The sequence below is a fragment of the Cupressus sempervirens genome, chromosome 7, assembly GCF_028749045.1.
Source record: "Cupressus sempervirens isolate cs-2001-9-10 chromosome 7, ASM2874904v1, whole genome shotgun sequence".
Classification (NCBI taxonomy): domain Eukaryota; kingdom Viridiplantae; phylum Streptophyta; class Pinopsida; order Cupressales; family Cupressaceae; genus Cupressus; species Cupressus sempervirens.
In genome coordinates, this window is record NC_143124.1 from 545,101,070 (window position 1) to 545,126,401 (window position 25,332).

Consider the following 25,332-nt stretch of genomic DNA (forward strand, 5'->3'; position numbering starts at 1 on the left):
GGCATTGTTGTCAAAGGGGGAGAAGTAACAAAGAGAAGAAATGAAGAGAAAGAAGATGAAAGGGGGAGATGATTGGTAGAGTAGAGCACCTACATAAACTAGGAGTAAACTAAAAACATGGGGAGAAGTATGATGCAATAAGAAAGCAAAGAAGGGAGAAGAGTTGCACAAGACAAAGGAAATATATCAAAATGAGTCCAACAATAGATCAATACTAGAGCACCAAAGGATTCAACTATCTTAGGGGGAGATGTGACAGAAGAAGAGAAAGGTAATGACATGTTTTATTGTCTAAGTATACAATAGTTAGTAAATTATCCTTGAACATTAAGAAAATTGTATTGAGGCACAAAATAGTGCTAAAGTTGAAAAAGGTTGTCATCAATGCCAAAGGGGGAGATTGTTTGCATAACTATTAAAAAGAGTCAATTTATGAGATCAATGGAGCATACTAGTGAGATAGTATCGTCATTGATGTCAACACAAGATCAAAGTGCATATCAGTATATGAAAGGTAACTAATGAAATAAGGAAAGAAAATGAGATCATCCTAGTCATAGGAGGACATGACTATAGTAAGATCCAAGAGAGACTGGTGAACATATGTGGTCTTTACAATCACACTTAGATAATTTGGGCCAAATGCAAGTTGGTAATGAGTGATATAACAAGACAAGAAGTTAGAATGGAGAGATCAGAAGTCTCACAAATAGGTTTAACAAAAGTCATCAAGATTGGAATACAAAGGCATGTAACTCGTGACTGGACACATCATTGGGTTGATAATTTTTTTTTTGACACCTAAAAGAAAGGTGGAGAGCTGTCACATCGAGTTTCAATGGGAAGATGGGCAAGAGATTTCAAATTTGAATTCTTCCTAATGAGCAGATAGAAGTCACAAAGAACCCATGACCTTCCATGTTATGAAAGCATACCCAACATACATTTCTCGTGAACGCAATGCAGTAAAAAGAAATGAGAACATGTCTAACAAAGGCAATTGAGTTTAAATTTTAAATTCATAAATTAGGGTTTGAGAGTGAGAAAAGAAGGAATGGATATACTCATTCATTATAGTGTGAACATGTTGTTGATTGTATATTAAAAAGATGAGATTCCATTGAGCTAAGTTGAGTGCAATCACTAGTAAAAAGGAAAGAAGAAAAGGTGAAGACAAACAGTGGGAATTGTGTGTTTTTAGTAAGAGCCAGTGAGCTAAACACATAGAATGCAAAAGAATTGAAGCCAAGGAGAGCCAAGCACAAAGATGACTAAATTTGAGTTACAAAGTCGAGAGATTGTAAAGCAAGTTCCAAACATGTCCAAGAGCATACAAGTGATCTAATCAAGCTAAGTTAGTAGATATTTTTCATAGGTGAATGCTTTTGTTGTTGTTTGATAATTACAACAACAAATCCCATTGAGGGTGGACTTTAATAAGTCGTTTCTATCAAATCCCCTGATAGAGTGATACATTCATTTGCATCTTAAGTCCTTTAATTAGGCTACCTTTAATTAGGTAAATACTCTAACATGTCTCCATTAAATTCCTTAATTGGGTGGCACTTGACAATGTCTTCGTAATATTTTAACATGGATAAGCTATTGACAGGGAACACTCTAGAAGAGTGAAAGCTTAGTGAGCATTACCTCACAACTATGGATTTCACCTAATTCAGGCTTCTTCAAGAGACTTTTGTGTTATGTGACACTACCTTTCTTTGTTGAATGATTATTAATTATGCTTTAACAAGTTAGACAATTTTCATAAGTATCAATAGACTAGTTAAGTGTCAAAGTTTGAAGTTATAAATATTATATTGATTCAACCCCCCTCTTAGTATAATCATTAGATTGTGGACCAAAAATAACAACGATAATAGAAAAATTTAAATCTTATATGTTATATACAAATAATATATTTATTAAATCAAAGTGGTCATGTAGTTAATTCAAAGTCTCATTACAAATTTAAAGCCTTTTTATATATTCGATGCATTTGTCAACTAACCTAACTTGTATTAGTCAATAGATTTCTAGGAGCTAATATATTGTGTGCATTTTGAAAGGCTAGGTTGTTCATTTCAAATAATAAATGATTATTAGAGAGGTAGGGAGATATAGGGATGGACAAAACAAGATAGGTCAAGGGGAGTGAATAAGATGAATAATATGAAGAGATAAGAGAGATAGAGAGGTGAAAGGATTGATATTAATAAAAAATAGGGAGGAAAAAATAATCAGAGTGTGTCTATATAAGGGAGATCAATATGAAGGGAAAGACAACGAAGAAGGTAGTGGGAGGGCGAGAAATAGGAAGAGGAGATGGGAGAGTGGGGAGAAGAATAGATAAAATGATAAATACATATTAGGTGATAGATAGTATATAGATAGATACGTAGAGAAGTTCAAAGAGTAATAAAGCAAATAGAATATAGATAATGAGAGGTGAATGATGAAGAGAGGGGTAAGATAAATAGGGATAGTAATGGAGAAATGAGTGCACATGTGTAGAAGAAAGCTATAAAAGAAAGTACAAGAAGGTAGACAAGGGAAGTGTGTGTATTAAAGAGACATATGGATGAAAAAAGAGAGATATAGAAATATAGAGTAAGATAGAAAGGGGGAGATAGAGATGATGGGATATAGACAATTTTAAATTATTGATTTCAAATAGCTAAATTGCCCATTTCATATAAGAAATATTAGTTAAGAGGGATATATAATTATAATTAAGGAACTAAGGATAAGGAGAGAGTGAGGGGGGGGGAGGTGAGAAAGAGGGATAAAGAGGTGAAAAGATTGATAGAGATAAAAAATGATAGGGAAACATAGGGAGAGACAATGTGTAGAGGATATATAGATACATAGAAGCAAACTTAAAGAAGGGTAAGATGAGATTTTTTTTCATTACTCTTCTTTGAAAATTAATCCAATGCTTTAATTTACTTACACTATGCATTTTTCTTATAATGCTGTTGTTGTTGGGACTCTTAAATTAAAAACAATAAAATAAATTAAAAAAAAAAAATCTTCAAAAAAAATTCAATTTGAATCCATTTTCTTTAACTTGTTCACATTATGCATTTTTCTTGTAATACTTTTGTTGTTACAACTCTTAAAGTTAAAAACAATAGAACAAATTTTATAAAAATAGAAATCTATTGAAAAAAATTGAAATTGAATCCATTTTCTTATGAGCTAATTCTGTTTTGCTATTTCACCCCATTCATTTCCATTCTAGCATCCCTGTCAACACTCAAGCGGCTGACTGTCAGGTGATCCAATTTATATAAACTATTTCTGCACCCGGCACAGAAATTCACGTGTCAAATCCGAGTTCAGTGCAAATTGATTGCGCACTAAGAATAATGCACTCTACTGCACAGTGGTATTCCTTATAGCACCGGGAGGCGCGAAAGGCTGCTTGGCGTCTCGGACTTCATCATAAAAAAACCTATACTCACTTCATTTAATCTCATCTGGTAAGCGATCATTTTCCACTCTGCTCTTATCTTTGAGAGATCATGGCGTTCAAGATAGCCACTCGACAACTCTTTATTGACGGGGAGTGGAGAGCACCCACCAAAGGCAATCGCTTTCCCGTTATCAATCCTGCCACAGAAGAAACAATAGGCATGCTTTAATTCTCCCATCTTTTTTTGTGCGTTCTTGTTTTGGTAACCTTGTCTTTTAGTCGCTTGAATAAAATTGATAAGTTTTATATTGAGACTACCTAGGTGAATTGGCCGCATCTATTGTAATCACAGATAGAGAACCCTAAGGTTTGGACAGGGTATACTAATCTATGATGACATCGAATCTGCAATCTTGTGGAAAGAGTTTATATTAATCTACAAACCAAAAAACTGCCATCTCGTGGAACACTCGCTAATGATTTTGCAACCAGAATTGTGCACGGCTCTGTTTGACCCGAACTATTCCAAACAGAGAAATTTGTTGCTTCTGGCAGTTTTCCTATGTGACCTGAACTGTGTCAAACATAAGTATGACGTACTTCTTGCACCGTTTAACCCTTACTGAACTGCCCCCAAGACGTTATAAAGACGAATAAGTACTGATTGAAGTACGTCAACTTTGAAGGAGATATTTTAAGTCAAGTCTATGCATAATTTTTTCTCGTACTTAAAATCAAGCTAGATCTGTGTTAGGAAAGCTACTTGCCTTCCAAATGTCAATTTACAGGGGAAACCTAAAGGGTTCAAATTTATAGAGAATGTATAGGAAAAATAAAGAACACAGAAAACAACAATAATGCACACAAGATATACAAGAGACCAAGATTTACGTGGGAAACCCTTTTAGGAAAAACCCACCAGCCAAGAACTAGAGTGTTGCCCTTTGTATTACAGTAATGCATACATTACATACAAACAATAATGGACTCAGGCTCAGATCGTCTTTACAATCAACCTGACTACTACCACTCTGACACTCTGTCCTCCAGACTCATAGCCTCAGCCCTCACAGCCTCTACAGCAATACAACCATTACTGTCAACCACAGACTTAGCAACGTTTTGCCAGGCATTAGGCTTGTCATCCCCTCAACGAATCTTGCATAGCAATTCGTTATGGAATCTGGTATGTCAACCATTACGTTACATAATCGGTCAACCAATTCTGCTTCACACCATAACTGTCACTGTGCTGTCTGTCACCACTGTACTGTCCAACACCATGTACTGTTCAGCACCACAACACTGCCGTACTATCCGGCACCACCATGACACCTCTGGCACCACGACCCCACCGTACTGTCTGGCACCACGACTCCGGTACCATGACACCTTTGGCACCACGACACCACCGTACTGTCCGGCACCACGACTCCAGCACCACGACACCACCGTACTGTCCTTGCTGTACGCAACATTGGCAACTTCACTTCATCGCACCGTCCCCATTCATCTCCGCAGATACACATCTCCGAGTGACTCACCATACGGGGAAGTTCACCATATGGGAGCCACCGTACGGAGTACTTCGTCAACCCAACAATCTGCTTAGCAGCAATAAAAAAGTGGCTAAAGTTTAACTGAAATGTGCGAAAGGCACACTTTTTTATAGGTTTAAATGTCAAACATCTCCTTCAGATGCAATTTGTCATGGCTCAAACCATCGCAATGTATATCTGGGCACTTACAAGGCAAACGTTGGCCTGGTCAGTAGCTTTGACCGCTCCTCTCCTTCCTTGATTAGCTGAAAGTTACAAACAGTATAATTTATGGAACAATTTTAAATGACAGCGACTATCTAAAGTGAACAATTTATTAGCTGTTCACAACAGAAATACGATTGTTTGTATGGTGCAAGATTATCAGTGCCTGCCATTATGAAAGGTTGTCGAGTATAGTAGCAATCAAGTGCTATTTTCAGTGTTTGGGTTTGCTATGTGAAGGGCTTTTTGGACTTTGATGGTGATATAAACCGTCATAACAGCCCATTGGCTGACAATGGTGTTTATACTAGCATACCTTCTATTAAACAGATTTGTCACTGCAATATTTTGCTGAAAGCAATTTGATTCTCATTCGTCTAGTGGACAATGTTAACGTTTAGAACAGTTAGACATATCACTGTTGGAGTAGTAATCTTTCTGTCTCCTTGAGAGAGGCAACTCCTTTGCAAGGATATGCTTTTAACCAAAAGCGGGAATGATACACAAATTAAAACTGAAACAAAAAGAGGAGACTCTAGATTAGGTTAGTACAGGACCAATAAGCTAGTTCGTCGAGAAGATAAAGAACAGATTTTCAGGGAAAAAAAGGAACAAACACAAAGGTGTGTCCCAAGAAAAGGTAGTTCAAAAGAACTTAGAAAATTGCAGGAAGGGTTTAGATGAAGAAATGCTAACAAAAACAAGGACACTGGCCTGAAATTTCTAGACTCATAGATCAAAAACTTCCTAATATTACATCTATCGTTGCATTGAAAAGAAAACAAGTATATGGGAAAAAAACTTATTTCATCCACCCATAACAGGAAGCATTGTAGAGAATGGATGCAAATTAAATAAGAAAAGACCTAAAGCATAAAATAATAATACTCAAGTTCATTGTCCAGTAATATCATTCCTTTTTGAGAAAAACAATGGGAGAGCTCACAATTTCTCTGTTCTAAAAACTCCTCCCCACCTCTCATCCCCGTGCCTCTGCTCTTTTACACAATGATCTTATATATATAGCCTTTCTGTTGTAACTCCTTCATAACCTTATCTTGAAAATTTGATTTTCAAAATTCATTTGTAATTTATTTATAAATATTTTTTGAAATTCTGATTTTCTAATTTGAAGTTCACTTTTAAGTCATACAGGTGATTTGGTGAAATCTGAGAATTGCAGAGAAAAATTAATTTAGAAGAGAGGATGTCTTGGCATTTTTCTTCTACATGTATAAAAGAAGCAACAATTTCAACTGCAAATTAATTTCATTGTTGTTTTACATAAACTAACTTGAAACTGAAGCAAGAACGTAGTCCTATCTAAGTTTAAACTCTCATATTCAAAGTAATGATCTTATCCATAATTCTCAAGAATTGACCATTTATTTCAATTTTTGTTACTGCATATTAGATGCCATCTGCAAACACCAAAGCTACTTATGTTGATAAGCAAAGTAATTTGAAATTACATATAGATCTTGAATCCCCTAAAATGCACCAAATCTGTTGCTTGAAAGTTTTCAGTGACACGTTCAAATCTCTAATCTTTGCATACAGATGGAGAAAGCTGGTAAAGGTTGTGGAGACTCGATCTTTACACCTGCAAATATATTTACATAGAAGCTTCTAAAGCCTGTTCAATGAATCCATTCTATATATATATCGTGCAATAATTGTGGTTAATTGGGTCTCTGTAGTGTATGGCCTCACAACAACATTCAGTGAAATCTTCTGTCCTTTACACTTTGAATTTTTTTTGAATCCTGCTCCAAAGTTTCCATTTTTGCATAGGCTGGAGGCTATGACCTGACAGCTACAAATCGCTTGTGAAGAGTGAAGCAGAAGGCCTTTCTCTTTTATGCAAGTGCTTCAGTGTTTTGCAAGGCGCATGGACTATGGGAATTGGTGACACAAGTTTATCTTTTGATATTGATATTTTGGGTTGTTAGTCAACTTGGCACTAAGCTAGCAGTCCAATATTTTGGTGAGTTAGAGAACCATTTGAAACTGGTGATTAAGATTGTGTTGGTGATTTGAGATGTTTTAGACCCAGCAAAATGGCCACTTGAGAGGACTTGAGAACCAAGAAAATGCCAAAACTTTTGATGATTTTTGCGGCCTTTTGATGTTTGGTGTAGTCTAGGGCTCAAACAAAATATGAACTTTGCACTTTCTTTAGTTAATTTTTGTGAAAAGTAAATCACAACCTTAAAAAAAAATTCACTTGGCAACAAAAGGTGCCGAGTGATAGTTTTGCTTGGCACAAGAGGGTGTCGAGTGATAGGGAGATGGTGCCGAGTTACTCAACACACAAAGAAGCCGAGTGAGCTCAGTAGCAAAGGGCAATTCGGCACAAGAGAATGCCGAGTGAGCTTGGTCACCAAAGGGAAGGTGGAGCATGGCACAATGGTTGCCGAGTGAGCTCGGTCTCCAAAAGGAGGTGGAGCTCGGCAAGCTCTACACACAACCAACACCTAGACTGAGTGAACTCGGTCGACAAAGACATCAAGTGAACTCGGTAGGAACGAAAGAGGAAGAGCTCGGTTAAGGAGTGAACCGAGTGATCTATTTAACAGACTTATAGTTTGAACATTTCCGCTATTAAATACAGAGAGGATAACAACAAAACTTGCAAGTATGAACTTCTCAAATACTGAGCATGCAATAGCGAATAGAAGGGAGACAACAAAAAGCCAAGTATGCCTGCCTGCTTGCTTTCTATTTAACTAGGTTGAACTATTACAAAATTTGGGAGCATTCGGCTTCAACCAAAAAACTATAAAATACTTCAACTGATAAAACTCAATCATAAACTTATAGCACAAATGGCTGCATACAATAATGCCTTGAACAATCACTGCTTCACAGGACAAAAATAAAATGAACTTACAAAATGACAGAGATTCAACACATGCTATTGCAAACACCGAAAGTGAACCTTCCTTCTGTCCTCTGATCTCTAAATATTCCTTTGATCTGATCTGCTGATCTTCTTCCTTCTCTGCTCTACTCTTCTCCTTTGTTTGCTCTCCTTACCCACTTACTGAATGAATGAGATTCATTCCTTTTGTCTAGCTTCAAAAACATTTCCCTCTCTTTTCGAATTCAAACTCACTTACCGAGTTAATGAGGGTTGGCGGGTAGGTGGGCATTTGGCTCCAGGGGCAACCGACCATGTCACATCAATTTTTGACAATTTTGGGGTTGGAGCTTAACTTCACAGTTTGCACTATTTTAGGGTCGGGAAATTTTTGTTAACTGTAAGTTGCTACTTCAGAAAAGTAAAGTTTAGTGGCTTACATTTTCAACATCCATTTTGGGACCGAGGAATTTCTAACAACTTTCAATTCTGAACTATATTTTGTAAATTAGAATTTGTTTGCCATTTTCAACACCATGCATTATGGAATTTCAGAAAATCTTCACACTTTGGAAGCTTTTGCAAGTGTAAATTTTCTTCAGTTGTAACTCGCCCGTATTCTGGGAATTGGAAATAACTTGCTAGTATGAATATCAATTGATGACACCAATATTGTCATGTGGCTTGACCTTTGAGAATGATTAGGAACATTTGTGGTTGAGGAAAAATGATACAAGCATTTAACATTTTTTGATTTACACAAGCTGACATCACAAAGGAGCTTAACATACAATTTGCTGTCAACAAATAATGTGGGATGACGACTTGATGACAGATGTTAATTCCCATGCATGAAAAGTTTAAAATTGCCAAGGTTCAAAATGAGGCCAACAATTGGCTTTGACTTGGGGCAAGGATTGTAGACAATGTGATGGGACCTAGAATCTTTAGCAAGAACGGTATCTTATCCATTGGGCCACAAAGTCAGAAATAGCTCAATACAGACAAGAAGAGAGAGAGAGACTTGACACAAGTCAAAAATGGCATGAAAAAATGAGATACATACAAAAATTGAACCAAAAAAGACTCAATGAAAACCTTTATTTCTTTATATACATGGCAGGAGGCAACTACTTCAGCCTACTTCAATAGGATCGTGCAACATATTGATTGACTAGGAAAAATGGGAGCCCAGGCAGAACAATAAAGTATATCTGTGGAGCACCTGTGAATTGCCACTTTGTGATCATCATGAGAGATTTGGAATCTATGGAATGTAAGAACTTCCTGAATAATGCACTATGTTTGAACAACCACTCCTCATTGTATATCTCTGAAGCCTTGTGAGCTACTTCAATACCATCCTGAAAATATTGTCAATTATATTTTCAAAATTTCATGCATTACATGAAATACATTGGTATCCCATATCATATTTTGAAAATGGAAGGTTTCTCCATTTTCTTTTTCAGATTATAAATATATTCCATGATAATGAAAATACATTCCAATATAAAATGGTGGTGATTAGTAAAATATCTAATTTTCATCAAACTAAGCTTGCCATTTGTTTTCTTCTCGATGTGTTGTTCTTTTGTTTTCCATTTGAGGCTTGCATCTTTAATGCATATACATGGAGTACAATATGAGAAACCTTCTCAATAGTAACCTGCCATTTTCCGAATAGATGAGCTGGTACCACAAACATGTGAACTTGCTTTTAATTTTTTGAAGTCTGAATATCTTTTCCAGGCACATGCATGGTTCTCATGGAAAAGCATCGTACCGTGAATTTATTTAGAATGCATGAGTGATTTGGAGGACATTACATTTGGATTTTTCTTTATAATTTTTCAAAATTTCGGGGTTTCCTGGAGTTCTCAGGAGGGGATGCAGGAAAATGGTTTTGGGAACAGCAAAATATTTCCTAGATTTTGGCTATGGCAGTGGGATGATGTCTGTGAGTTGTCAGGACCATAATTTGCTGAAAATGTACAAAATTAAAGAGAGAATTGTGAACAAAGCTGAAATAATAATACCATGTCAATTTTCAAATCATAATTTTAAAGATAAATTGAACTGCTTTATGTCATAGTAGCATTGCTTGGTTTGTGACCCAAAAGTATAAATGCAATTCAATCTCTCTGGACGTAACTGGGAAAATTTCAGGAAAAAATATTGTATTTCTAATGCAGTAGAAATCATTTTTTTGTTTTTGTTTTTTAAAATCAGAGTGTTGGTCTGGGAGCATCTGCTCCCAGCGGGGTTGAGGGGCAAGGTTACTGAGGTACACCATTTTTTTGGGAAAGTAGAATGGCCAGTGTGTAATAATTGTTTCTCATGCTTCATTTTAAGTCATTTCTATTTTTCCTTTCCAGGTGAAATACCATCTGCAACTGTAGAGGATGTTGAAATTGCAGTTAAGGCTGCACGCACCGCTTTTACAAAAAACAGAGGAAAGTATTGGGCTCGGACATCAGGAGCATTCCGTGCAAAATATCTGCGTGCTATAGCTGCAAAGGTAATTCTGATTCTTTTTCCTAAAAAGATTAATCATTGGTAACTTATGGGTACCTATTGCTCCTTTATTTGGGTTTTACGTTGGAGCAAAATATTTTGTCCCCTTTCTTAGACATTTTGGCATAATTTTTAGTTAAAATGAATGTGGTTTTATTTTGGTATGCCATATTGATACAGTGGACGTAGTTGTCCACCTTTTAAATTGTAATCGTTCATCAGTATACTACATGATTTGGTAATGGTGCAACAAGCTGGGCACCAAAACAGGATATTTGCTACTCAATTCTTTATGGATCTTTGGAGAAATTTAATATCCCTATTTGGTGGTTTGGAAAACCATAATTACCCTTTCGAGTTGCTAAGATAGTAAAATACTGATTCAACCCAGAAACAAGCTGGATATCAATTACTGTTGATCTTATGGATTTTTGGTTGACAAATTGTGAACACCACACATAGATGAAATGTTGATCTTCTGATAAGAGAATACAATCACATCAAAGTATTATGGACAAATTTGTAAAGCATTTCCCCTTACAAAACTTATTTAAAACCCGTAAAAATAACATAAAACGAAATTTGAAACAAAGAAAACATATATATGGATTCTTCAAACCCTATGCTAGGGACTAGCTTTGATCAATAATGCAGAACATCACCCTTGAGCTCCTCACCATTAAAGGAATTCTCCAAATGCCTTTTACCGTCTTCAATCTGCAAGATGGTGATATGGAAGCCAACCTCATGCAAATCTTCTCTCTTCTTTCGATAACTCATTCCAGACATGGCTCCTAGACTGGAAGTTCCATGAATCGAGAATGCCAAGTGTAACTCCCCCTTAATATGGCACCATTCTCCAAGGGGATCTAGAGCACCCACCAAGGAGTAATTTCTGTAACTCATGTCATAAAACTCCTCCATAAGTGGCACCAACTTCCAAGATAGTCAAAGCAAGAATCAAGGAGACTGTTGTTGAGAGTCTGCCATACAAGATTCTCTCCAGGTTGAACAAACCAAATTGAGAGATTGTAAGTTTAATTTCAATTTTGAATGTGGAGTACTCATCTACACCAAGGAGACCAAGGTTAGAACAAACACAATTTATTCTTGTTTTTGAGCGATGCTGTTTGCTCAAGCCCCAAGATGCTCCTGCATCAATAAGCACATATCTGAGATTGGATGTCAAGGCAGATTACAAGCATAAAATCATTAAAGGTGTTAATGATTGGTAACATCAGTTGGATTAGTCAAATTGACGAATTCAATCTTGAAGCAATTCATTATAAACCATCTCTATCCTACTCAAAATATTTTGAGTATTATTGTTGATATGATACATTATTAATAATTATTTATATAACACTTATGTAATTATACACACACCATATATATATATATATAATGTGTGTATATGATATTATTTATCAACTTATAGAGTAAGATTATCTCTGATTATCGATTATGTGTAATTGATAAAATCTGCATATTCATGTTCGTTATCTTAGATACATTCAATATCGATTATATTAGTTGTTGATCATACGTATTCCATGCATTATAAGTTAATATGCATCGCTTAACAGCTATCACTAACAAATTGGTATAAGTTATGAAAAGTCACCCATGAGCTGGGTGAGACATGCCTAATGCAGAGGCATGTCCCTACATGGACTATATTCGCATAGGGACCTCTCTGACATGAGACATGTCCCTTTTACAATATATAAATATTGAACAGCATGAATCTTGGAAAGTACAAAAATTAAATAAGTACAAGTACAAGATTCAGCGGCAGCATTACATACTTCCTCAAGTGACAAAATATTATCAGACACTCAAATTAGTTTTAATCCTTCATCCTAGTTCTGCTATACCATATTGGTGGCAACATTAGACGTTGTATATCAAGATAATAATTGAAACAAACAATCAAAATTCCTTACTATCTAAATCTGAAAAAAATTTAACAGGGTATCAGAGCCAGTCTAAAAGAAGATCCACATCAGATTTATAGAGAGATCATCTAAGAAGGCCTTTAGAATATATCAAATTTCCTAAATATACAAAATGGTGAACAGTGTTATATTTGAAGATTGACTTGAAGGAGCATCAAACTTTGTATCTTGGAAATTTAGAATAATTCTTGCCCTAAAAGAACATAAGTTAGAATCATTTGTGGAAAAGGAACCCTCTATTCTTAGTGAAGACAGCGAAAAACATCAATGGATGAAAAATAATATCAACGCTATGAAATTTTTAGTAGATGCTGTAAAATATCATATAGTTCCAGCTATATCAAAAGTACATACTGCATATGACATGTTTACATTCCTAGATAACATGTATGAGATAAATAATACTAGTAGAGCTCTTGCCCTGAAACACCAACTACAGCATGTCAAGATGAACAAAGGCGAAACTGCTACATCATACTTCATGAGAATAACAGAGTTAAGGGACCAATTATACACCATTGGTCATATGATTGACAGCAAAGAATCAACGATGCTGGCCCTCAACGAACTCTCTACATCTTGGGAATCCTTCATACAAGGAATAAGTGCTTGGATCCAAACTTCCTAAGTTTGATTGTTTGAAAACTGATTGCATTCAAGAAGAGTCTTAGACTTATTACTAGAGGTATTGGTTTGAAATATCAAAATGATGTTATGGAAGTTCTAAACTCTCATGCACACAAGAAAGGAAAGAAAAATAACTTCAAGAGGAAGAAAGGAAAAGAAACAAGTGGAAAGCGCTCATTTCTAGAGAAAGAGGGACCTATCTAAAGTACAATGCTTTAGATGTGACAAATTTGGTTTTCTTGCAATGAAGTGCCTGGACAGATCTAAACCTCAAGCTTCTATTGCTGAAGTTAATAGAGTAAGCTCAAATAAGCACTCAGAGAGACTTTGTTTTATTCAGCCCTTTCAAGCCAAGTAACCACCAGTCTAAATACTTGGGTCATAGATAGTGTTAAAGTATGACAGCTATGGTCAGATACATGAATGATATTAATGCGTACACACACACACACACACACGCAGACATATACACATAGATTGGAAAACTGTTCATCATCCATATACCTGATCATAGTTGTGAATCCAAGTATATTGGCTAATCTGTTCGCACAGATTATATATGAATATTTCATGCACTATCTTCATTGATTGCAGATGATATTGAATCAGATTAAGTCTGATTAATATTCCATGTCAGGTGATCTTAATTTATATATATTTTAGTTAAGAATGCATTTTTAACTAATCCTGATTATGATCGAGTTTCTTATTTGTAATGAACAGTTGTATTTTGGAAGACATGTCCTGAATAGACATGTTTCCACCGTGTGGAGACATGTCCATTCAAGGACATGTCCATTGAAACCATATATATAACCATGAATTGATCTACCTAGAAGCATTGAAATTGATGAATGTTTTCTAGAGCAGATCGACCATAATCAGAATTACATCAGACTTGTAATCTTCAGTATTTGTAAATACTACAATTGTATTTCTCCTACTTTTTGACATAAGATCAAGACCCTCATTTTCTGATTTAAACCTGCACATATCAAATCAGAGATTAGTGAATTCAATCCTGAAATTTAAAAGACTCGCTATCTAAATCTGATAGAAATTTAATCTACAGTATCATGGTATTAGAGCCTTGCTAAGGAAGATCCAATTACATTTGAAAGTTTAGATTACTCAAAACATATTGAGAAAATTAACATGACTGGACAAGGGTTCAGATAATTTACATTGATGTTGAAGATGTTAATGTTTTGACTAGAAATTAGATAAACAAAATTAAAAGAGCTTAAACAACACACAGAAGACTTAATACATTTATCTTGGGAAAACCCTTCCACTTGAAGCGAAAAACCCAGCCACACCAGAAAAATATTACTTTTATTTATCAAGAAATGTTTATAGTACAAGGCTTTCACTTCATTGATTACAATACACTGAGCAATCACATAAGTAGATTGCATTTGACTCTTCATTTTACATTTGAAGGTCTCTTTAAGTTCCAAATGTAAGACCATTCAAATTTCCAAATATTTAACACTTAACATTTCCATAGATATGCCTCTTCGCATCACGTATGACACACCTTTTTGTATAATTTTAAATTAAATATAATAAAAAATATCTCTTTCAGATGAAGATGACCACAACTGTCATAGCAAATTTGTTTGTATCTCATAAAATCAGAGATGAAGATCTTTATCGCAGCTACAAACTTCAACACTCCCTCGTAGCAAGAGAGAGATCTTTAGTAAGGCATGCCCACACAGCTGCAACCAAAGATGATAAATTCACATAACATATGTTATCTCAACATAACATAAGCCACTATAGTTACTTCATAAGCACATAGAATGGAGTCACACACATGACTTTTACCACGCCTACTTGCAAAGTGTAGAACAAATACTTTTAGCTCAAAACTTCTCTCAGAGAATGATACATTTCCACCATGCCTACTCGCAGAGGGTGGTTCACCATACCTACTCGCAGAGGGTGGAACAAGGACTTCCACCGCAGATTTCTCCCAGAGAAGAACGCATTTCCACCATGCCTAGTCGTAGAGGATGGTCCACCATACCTACTCGCAGAGGGTGAACGAGGGCTTTCACCTCAAACTTCTCCCAGAGAAGAATGCATTAATAACTGAGATTTTCTCTTAACAAAGACTCCTTCTCAGTAGGAACACCTTTAATAACTGAGATTTTCTCTTAACAGAGACTCCCTCTCAGAAGGGACAACTTTAATCACCACAATAAGATGGTTGACTATTACATAAACTTGTAAAGGGTTGGACATCTCCCTTTGTCACATAACCTCTCTCTGAAGCTGAATAGTCTCTCTCTAAATATGATATTTCCCTTTCAATAACGTGCCATCAATTTAGTATCAAGACTTGCAACATTGCACCATGGGAGACATTAATAACTCATAAATATCAATGCTAAAAGTAATTGTTATTTATAATCAATGTCCAAGAGGTGATCATAAATGCTTCAACATGCACACTAATATATACACACAAGAGATTTTGTCTTGTGCCTCTACAGCCAATGCAATGTTCATGGCATAAAACAAATGATACTAACATCATGAAAATTAGAGCAATAATACTTATCTACTTATCATCTAATCTTCCTCACAAACCTCCTGTTGACTTATTTACAACATATCTGTATAGCTTCTGAAGGAACACCACAGGCCTGATTAATCTCTGTAACAATGATTAGAAATATATTGATCTGCAAAATCAAGTTAGCAACTTCTGTGTGTGCCGGAACCTCCAACCATTTCCAAACAGTCACACAAACCCCGACCAAGGTTGCTTCTCATTAATTGAAATGACCCTTACTATAAAGGGCACTAAATCCCGATATTGTACTGTGGCAATTCGTCAAATAATTTGCAAACACGCTCTGATACCACTGAAATGACCCCGACAGATTATTGCAACTTAAACTTCAAGAGTTAAACATTTCGTCAGGTAGTTAGCAATCACGGTCGCTAAGAACCAGTGATGAACTGATGTCAAATTTGTAGTCGGAGTTGTACTATGAAAGACAATGTACTATGAATTTTGTCATGCAAAGGGGAGTATCTCAAATAATTCACCAAAGCAATAGATAATAATGCCAATGATGTTTAGGAAAGAATCAATGTTTCATAATCCAATAATCAAACAATGAACCCGGACTATATAGGAATAAAAACCTGAGATTGCCGGCTCCGTCAATTATTATGAAGGGCTGTTGATTTAATATCGAATCTGCCTGATCCCAAACTGATGCTGCTAACTTACTGCCAAGCCTCTGTCCCGTCTGAGTGTCATTTTACTGGTCAACTCTGGAGCTCTGCAGTTTGTATGCTGGCCGGTTCTGTAGTCGTTCTTTCCTCAATATAATCGGCGAATTAATGCTTGACCCGCGGGTCGCAAGGGGATTTGTAGCTGATATGAGAACCCCAAACACCTCCGTGATAAGACTAATCCTTGTACGATTACCCAGCTCCTTGGACTTCCTCGTGTGTACTGTCGGGTGTTATGCGAGATCAAACTTGCGAGGATGAGTGAGTAATGCCGACTGGGTAACAGCGAGACTCGGACTGATGCTGCCGACGGTGGAAAAAAAAAACCGTGTGAACCTGCAGAAGAAGACAGGAGTTTGTATCTCTGAGGCAGCGGTCGATTGCTGTCGGATTCCCAAATACTGGAGCAGCGTCTTGAAAGCGCGCGAGTCTTTGATATCTATGCAATACAGTTGCCGTCGATTAGGAAAAACACCCAATCAATGTGCGAAAATGTTGTCGGGTCTGGTGGCTTGAAGTCGCACTAGTTATTAGTGCTGCTGCGAAGGTTATTCACCCACAATCTCCCTAGTCTTGTGATATTCACTAATCTTTAAACAATGACGGAAATGCATGAGGAGAAAGGAAGTCACCAGGCTCGGAAGATACAACAAAACACATAATGTCAGCCGAAAAATCCTGAGCAATCGAACACTATCTTCAAATCAGAATAATACGCTCGTTCCCTGATATAGTTGTGCAGCGAATGTCTCTTGCTCAATCATTGCTCATAATTGCTTCACCATAAATGATATTTGCAATAAATCCTCAATTCTGCCCTTGAACTGATGATCTGAATCAAATCCTTTGAAAAATAATGATACCAGAACCACAAATTGGCCTTAAGCCGCAAATAATCGTCCTGATGAAATGACTGAATGTCACCTCCAATTTGCAATAATTCGGATGATATTTCACATCCTCAAAATTGCGTACCTATTGAGAGTTATCGTTCTCAATGGCCAACTGTAACAATTGCAGAAACCCTAGGTTCCACAATGCACCTGTGATTGAATCACAATCTGAAAGCAAAAGAGATAAAAACTGCCTGATTCGAATGGAGCCCCGGGGTGCCTATTTATTCTTTTCTCTCCACCTTCTCCAGAGACTTCTAGAACAATTTTGATCTTATCTCCTAAGTGACTTTATAAAATATTTTATAATCCAAGTCACTTTATTAAATTAATTAAATATAAAGTTATCTTTTAATATTTATTTATTTGATAACTTTATAAGTAATTAACTTAATATCATTTATTTATTTAATTAAAATGATTAATTAGTCGTCCTCATAAAATATTCATTATTTTGGACAACCAAGTTAATCAAATTAATTAATCAGACTGCCACCGAAAATTGGGGACATGACAGTCCGCCCTTCCTGAAATTGCTTGTCCCCAAGCAATGGCTGAACCATGAACCAATCAGTCTGCCTGGATCCCAAATGTAAATCTGAGTATCATCCCAATCCTCACCATACTCCCGTGGAGAAATCATCAATATCAACAACTGAGAAACTGTACTCAATACCAAACGACTTGACAACTCTGATGAAATCATCTGAAAACCAACTGTAGATGTTGGTAGAAGAAAACATTCTGCGGAACTCAAGCCAACTGAAACATCAACTCTATCAAAACTCAAGCCCCTGTCAAAATGACACCTGCACCCAACTGCACTGTAGATATAACAACAGCCATAGGTACCTGAATCACTGCAAGCAAATCCAATCTCTGAAAAACTGCTCCGGGTGTGTCGATGCTGCAGGCTGAGTAACTTGCTACTACCAATTTTATTTTCAAAAGATGGTGCCAATCTATCCCCTAATGGATGGTAAGAAACTGGAGCCAATCTACATTTGCGTGAAATAAAATCTTCTATCTCTGTGTCAAAAGAAAAATGATGAGCGTACCCTACCGTATAATGCTGGTAAGAACCTCCAAATTCTGCTGCTAGCTCATCATCACTGAACTGGTAATCAACATATGGCTCCAATCTCTGACTCCGAGTGACTGTAGGTCGGATAGGTCCCTGTGCACTCTGCTCAACAAACCGCTCCTCGAGATCCCTGTGAGGTAGCATAGTAGAAAGGACCCCTATAATCTTCTCAACCAATCTGCAAATAACACTAGTATCTTGGATGAGAACACCTTCTGTCACCTTATGCGAGTCCAAATGAACACACGCACTATCCAGCAAATACTCCATGAACGGTTCAGTGCAGTAAAAATTATACGAGGAAGCATCAATATACTTCCCTGCACACCACAACTGATCCTCCTGTGAAGGTGGCATACCCAACTGTACCACACTGTCATTTATCAGAGAAGAATCAATCTGGAGACTTGACTCTACTGGTATCCCAAACTCATTAGGACCAGCTACTTCTAAATCCTGAACATGTGTGTCAGTTCCAACAATAAGCTCCTCAATAGCAACTGTAGGAGTGTACTTACCACCATCTACCTCAATAGATAAATGAACTGGGTCTGGGGCTGGGTTTGACCGCAAATGCTCCAACTCCACGGTCACCTCCTTCAATTGAAACTGCGACTTTTGTAGATCCTGCCGTGTGTCCTCTAAAGCCTCAGTAGTCGCTATGAGCTCCTGGGAAAGCTCACTCACCTCCTCTTCACGATCCAAGAGTGCCTCATAGGTTGTACTCCCCCACTCAACCAAGTGATCACGGTCGGCTACCAATCGTAAATAATCCTGCTTCAAAATCCAAACAGCTTCACGCAAGGCATGAATCTCTGCCAAAGAGAGGTAACCACTGCTGGACTCATTTGTCATAGAAGTACCCCAACCAGTAACGGCCAACAACTGACGAGCAGTATCAAAATGCTCACAAGCGATAGCAATGTCTCGCTCACTAACTTTCAACTGGCTAGTCACATGATGGCTCTGGCTAAACTGTCTTCCACAAACCTTCTCTGTCACATTGTCTAAAGGAGTATCTTCAAAGTTACTGGTTTCTAGAATATTGTCATCCATATCTTGCGAATCCTCTCCAAAACTCATATCCACATCCAGAGTGTCAAAATCTGTAGTACTGCTGTCTAACGCCTCTGTACCCAAAGAATTTGTCAAGGAAGCTAAATCTTCAAAACTGTCCACTTCATCCTCCTGGATATCATCAAGGCCAAAACGATCCTGGGACTCATCTGTACACATTGTCAAATATGAAAAATCTTCAACACCTTTCAGCAAGAATGGTCGTCTACATATATGAACCAAGCCCAATACCGGTGTATAAAAACCAATACCAACATCGGACAAGCTGCTGGCACAAGGAAAGACAACACCGTGTATTCTGCTAATCAAATCCATGATAGCACTCAAACAAACATTGCTACTATTAAGTGTTAAAGATCTCCAGTTAACTAAATCCCAAATGCTGCTAAAACATTCTCGAGTCCATATCTGTGAACAAGGGACAGCTGGTAACTCAAGCAAACTCCTTACCTGAGTAATGTGACCAACTGGCTCTACAAACCTGTCTAACCTTGTCCTTGTATCCTGGATGTGAATGCTAGATGAATGCGCAACATTATCAGCAACCACATATGACCCATCAAATGTAGAAAGCTGAGTGTCAGACGTGCCAGATGAAACTAAGCTTAGCTCCATGCCATGCTCATTCTCATGTCTCTCCCAGTCCTGTAAAGCCAAAGTTGCTCGAGTGTCCTCAAGCTCGCGAGAAACCTTGTCAATTTCCTCCTTCCTTCTCAAGGCATCTGAGTAGTCTCTGACAAGTCTAAGAAGATGGTCCCGATCTGATAAAAGATGTAGATAACTCAACTTCATTGTTCCCATTCCTTCACTAATTGCCTGTAAGTCAAAGCAAGAAGATTTTTCCTGAACTCCCTTATGTCTTCCTTGTAACTGAATCATTTGGATGTGCTCTTCTAACATCTCCCGCATCCTGTCATGATGAGATAAAGAAGCCACAATACTATCTTTGCTTACCTTCAGCTGGCTGGACAAATCATGTGAAGTACTACCAGTCTCAACCTCATGTGACAAAGCGTCTAACTGAGCCTGGTACTCTCTGTCAGCAAAATCATGAATGCTCAATGGCTGCTCAACTCTACCAGGTATCTCACCATCAACATTCTTATCATCATCTGAACTCACTCCACTGTAATCATTGCTTGTCGGAACCAAACTACCCTGAGTACCTGAGACATCACCCTTGGGAAACTCGTATTCAACTGTCTCAATTGAAGTATCAAGTTGACAGTTACTATCCATCAGCGTAATATCCTTCACCACTTCTTCCTGTGACCAAACTGAAGCCTCTGACCGGTTGCACACTTGTTTCTCGAATTCCTCATTAAGGTTCCTAGTAACATCTCTCATTGTATCAGTCAATGCTTTGTGAGAAGATTTTCCGAATCGAAATCCAGTTGACTTATTCACCTTAGTTGGGTCGGACAGCCTGTCATTCATACGGTGGTGCTTAACCAACAGTTCAGACATGTTATGCCTTATTTTCCTGAGCTCATCCTGAATGTTTGAATAGTCCTCCTTTCCACAATTCCGACTCTGCATACTGTGTCTATTAATGGTCCAAGATTGTGTCCTTGGAGACTTTGTGCTGTACTTGTCCATCTTGGTTGACGTAGAGTGCCGATCACTCATGTAATTCGGTTTTCACCCCACAGGATGGCAAGAAATCCGCTTTGATACCACTGAAATGACCCTTACTATAAAGGGCACTAAATCCCGATATTGTACTGTGGCAATTTGTCAAATAATTTGCAAACACGCTCTGATACCACTGAAATGACCTCGACAGATTATTGCAACTTAAACTTCAAGAGTTAAACATTTCGTCAGGTAGTTAGCAATCACGGTCGCTAAGAACCAGTGATGAACTGATGTCAAATTTGTAGTCGGAGTTGTACTATGAAAGACAATGTACTATGAATTTTGTCATGCAAAGGGGAGTATCTCAAATAATTCACCAAAGCAATAGATAATAATGCCAATGATGTTTAGGAAAGAATCAATGTTTCATAATCTAATAATCAAACAATGAACCCGGACTATATAGGAATAAAAACCTGAGATTGCCGGCTCCGTCAATTATTATGAAGGGCTGTTGATTTAATATCGAATCTGCCTGATCCCAAACTGATGCCGCTAACTTATTGCCAAGCCTCTGTCCCGTCTGAGTGTCATTTTACTGGTCGACTCTGGAGCTCTGCAGTTTGTATGCTGGCCGGTTCTGTAGTCGTTCTTTCCTCAATATAATCGGCGAATTAATGCTTGACCCGCGGGTCGCAAGGGGATTTGTAGCTGAAATGAGAACCCCAAACACCTCCGTGATAAGACTAATCCTTGTACGATTACCCAGCTCCTTGGACTTCCTCGCGTGTACTGTCGGGTGTTATGCGAGATCAAACTTGTGAGGATGAGTGAGTAATGCCGACTGGGTAACAGCGAGACTCGGACTGATGCTGCCGACGGTGAAAAAAAAAAACCGTGTGAACCCGCAGAAGAAGACAGGAGTTTGTATCTCTGAGGCAGCGGTCGATTGCTGTCGGATTCCCAAATACTGGAGCGGCGTCTTGAAAGCGCGCGAGTCTTTGATATCTATGCAATACAGTTGCCGTCGATTAGGAAAAACACCCAATCAATGTGCGAAAATGTTGTCGGGTCTGGTGGCTTGAAGTCGCACTAGTTATTAGTGCTGCTGCGAAGGTTATTCACCCACAATCTCCCTAGTCCTGCGATATTCACTAATCTTTAAACAATGACGGAAATGCATGAGGAGAAAGGAAGTCACCAGGCTCGGAAGATACAACAAAACACATAATGTCAGCCGAAAAATCCTGAGCAATCGAACACTATCTTCAAATCAGAATAATACGCTCGTTCCCTGATATAGTTGTGCAGCGAATGTCTCTTGCTCAATCATTGCTCATAATTGCTTCACCATAAATGATATTTGCAATAAATCCTCAATTCTGCCCCTGACCTGATGATCTGAATCAAATCCTTTGAAAAATAATGATACCAGAACCACAAATTGGCTTTAAGCCGCAAATAATCGTCCTGATGAAATGACTGAATGTCACCTCCAATTTGCAATAATTCGGATGATATTTCACATCCTCAAAATTGCGTACCTATTGAGAGTTATCGTTCTCAATGGCCAACTGTAACAATTGCAGAAACCCTAGGTTCCACAATGCACCTGTGATTGAATCACAATCTGAAAGCAAAAGAGATAAAAACTGCCTGATTCGAATGGAGCCCCGGGGTGCCTATTTATTCTTTTCTCTCCACCTTCTCCAGAGACTTCTAGAACAATTTTGATCTTATCTCCTAAGTGACTTTATAAAATATTTTATAATCCAAGTCACTTTATTAAATTAATTAAATATAAAGTTATCTTTTAATATTTATTTATTTGATAACTTTATAAGTAATTAACTTAATATCATTTATTTATTTAATTAAAATGATTAATTAGTCGTCCTCATAAAATATTCATTATTTTGGACAACCAAGTTAATCAAATTAATTAATCAGACTGCCACCGAAAATTGGAGACATGACATTAATCAACCACAATAGAATAGATCAAGTGCTATAGGTATTTGAAAGATGGATTACTGACAGATTCAGGGAAGAAGCCAGATATACCCTGTAATTTTCACCGACACTAGTCACAATAATTAGAGATCAATCAATAACAACAATAGACTTCATTCTCAGAGTCAAGACATCAATTGATAATATTGAATCACAGTCCATGAAAATGCTTAACGGAGCAAGACAATCTTATTTATTCAAGACTATCTTTGTCTCTTCAAGAGTATGCCAAATATCAACAAATGAAATCAACAGAATCATTATGATTACTCCGTACGATAATTTAATTTCTGCAATAGATAATGATCACTATTCCTAGTAATATAACATAAAATACTTATCTCTTCACATAGATCACTGCACATAGTAATATAACCCCATCACTGTAAAGTTCAATCACGATTCTCAACTCCTATTGTAATATCCAGGTAACACCTCGGATATGATATTGCTGCAGACTCAAGCCGCGACTGATCTCATCCGAACATAAGAACGAAGAAGAGATTATGACATAATCGAAATCCCATCAAGATGATAACTGCTCAATACAAGACACGATAAAAAGGAAATGACTGCCAAAATTCACTTTTTCATAACAGCTCGATAAAGAAAAGGAAGATTACCCTTCCATAACAGCGTTGAAGAACGAATACCCTCATTATTGCTGGAATTATATATTGCAACCTGAACATGAAGAATAAAATGTCTACATGACAAATGTGAGATGGCAGCCCCGCAAATCTGATGATGTGTGAGAAGAACAGTACCAATAAGAAACTGCACTTTTCCAACATGATACATGATGTGGAAAAGAAAGACGGAGGCTACCACAGAATTTATCATGAGAGCGGCAGATGCATAAGAGTATGATACATGTAAACATCTTGGGAAACCCGAGAATAATGCAGGTCAAGGAATAGAGCAAATACTAGAATTAACCAAGAAGGCCTGAGAAAATAAAATTCTGATCTATGTGCAGAGATGAAGAACTGAAACAGAGAGCTGATGTACAAATTTCAACATTAATGTATGCGCTTCCCTTGACACTCCCGTAGTTTTCGTCTTGGAACTGCTGTGATGAAAATTGGGACCAGGCACACTAAAAAAATCTTTGCACGTTCATTTGATATCATGAAGCAGGAATGAAGACTATTAAAAAATAATTCCCTTGAACCATCTGTCAAGATAAAATGGTGCCGAGTCATTCATAACAATGCCAAATCATCAAAGGAGAGCCACTTTGTCATATCTTCTGCAATATACCTTTAATGACGATGAATAGAAGAAATACATACCACACGAACAAACAAGAAAGCAGGTGAACAATCACAGCAATTAATCGACCACTTAATTTGACCATTTCTAAAATAAAGAAAATAAACATCGCCTTCTTTCTCAACAGCACATCCACTGCCGATTTTTTTAACCCATGCGGTGATGGTTGAGAGAGTATGCCAAAACATTCCATAAGGCAGTAGTCATAGAAAAATATATGAGAGCAATCACAGATGGTAGAAATTAACATTCAAAATTTGCATTCTTACAACACGACAATGACCTCCAATTACAGAGCATGCTGACATATGAAATCGCAACAGATGTTATAAATAATTGAAGGAGCTCTCACATAGCTATCAGAAGAACATAATGAGAAACATAATAATACATATGAGAGAAACTGAATCAATAGAGACAAGTATGAATTTCTTTCACAGCTATCAATAACAATCACATTTAGCTTTAAACGAGAGCCTTTATTACTGTTATCAAACCTGGCTTTGATACCATGTTAATGTTTTTACTAGAAATTAGATAAACAACAATAAAAGAGCATAAACAACACACAAAAGACTCAATACATTTATCTTGGGAAAACCCTTCCACTCAAAGGGAAAAACCCAGCCACACCAGCAAAATATTACTTTTATTTATGAAGAAATGTTTAAGGTACAAGGCTTTCACTCCATTGATTACAATACATTGAGAAATCACATAAATAGATTGCATTTGACTCTTCATTTTACACACGGAGGTCCCTTCAAGTTCCTAATATAAGACTATTCAAATTTCCAAATATTCAACACTTCACATTTTTATATGTATGCCTCTTCGCATCATGTATGACACATCTTTTTGCATAATTTTAGCTTAAATATAATCACAAATATCTCTTTTAGATCAATATGACCATAATGGTCATATAAAAAATATTTCTATCTCATAAAATCAGAGATGAAGATCTGTATTACAGCTACAAATTTCAACAGGAGAAATAGTGAAATA

At 37.1% G+C, this 25,332-nt stretch overlaps 1 protein-coding gene across 1 annotated transcript in view; it reads left to right on the forward strand.

Annotated features, from left to right (window-relative positions):
- The first annotated feature begins 3,324 nt into the window (after positions 1-3,324).
- LOC149547925 (aminoaldehyde dehydrogenase 2, peroxisomal-like) overlaps positions 3,325-25,332 on the forward strand; it is a 231,743-nt gene continuing 209,735 nt past the window's right edge. The window contains exons 1-2 of the mRNA XM_089791969.1: positions 3,325-3,636; positions 10,423-10,565. Of these exons, the coding sequence (XP_089648095.1) occupies positions 3,528-3,636; positions 10,423-10,565 (252 nt within the window). The 5' untranslated portion in view covers positions 3,325-3,527. The remainder of the gene's footprint in view (positions 3,637-10,422; positions 10,566-25,332) is intronic.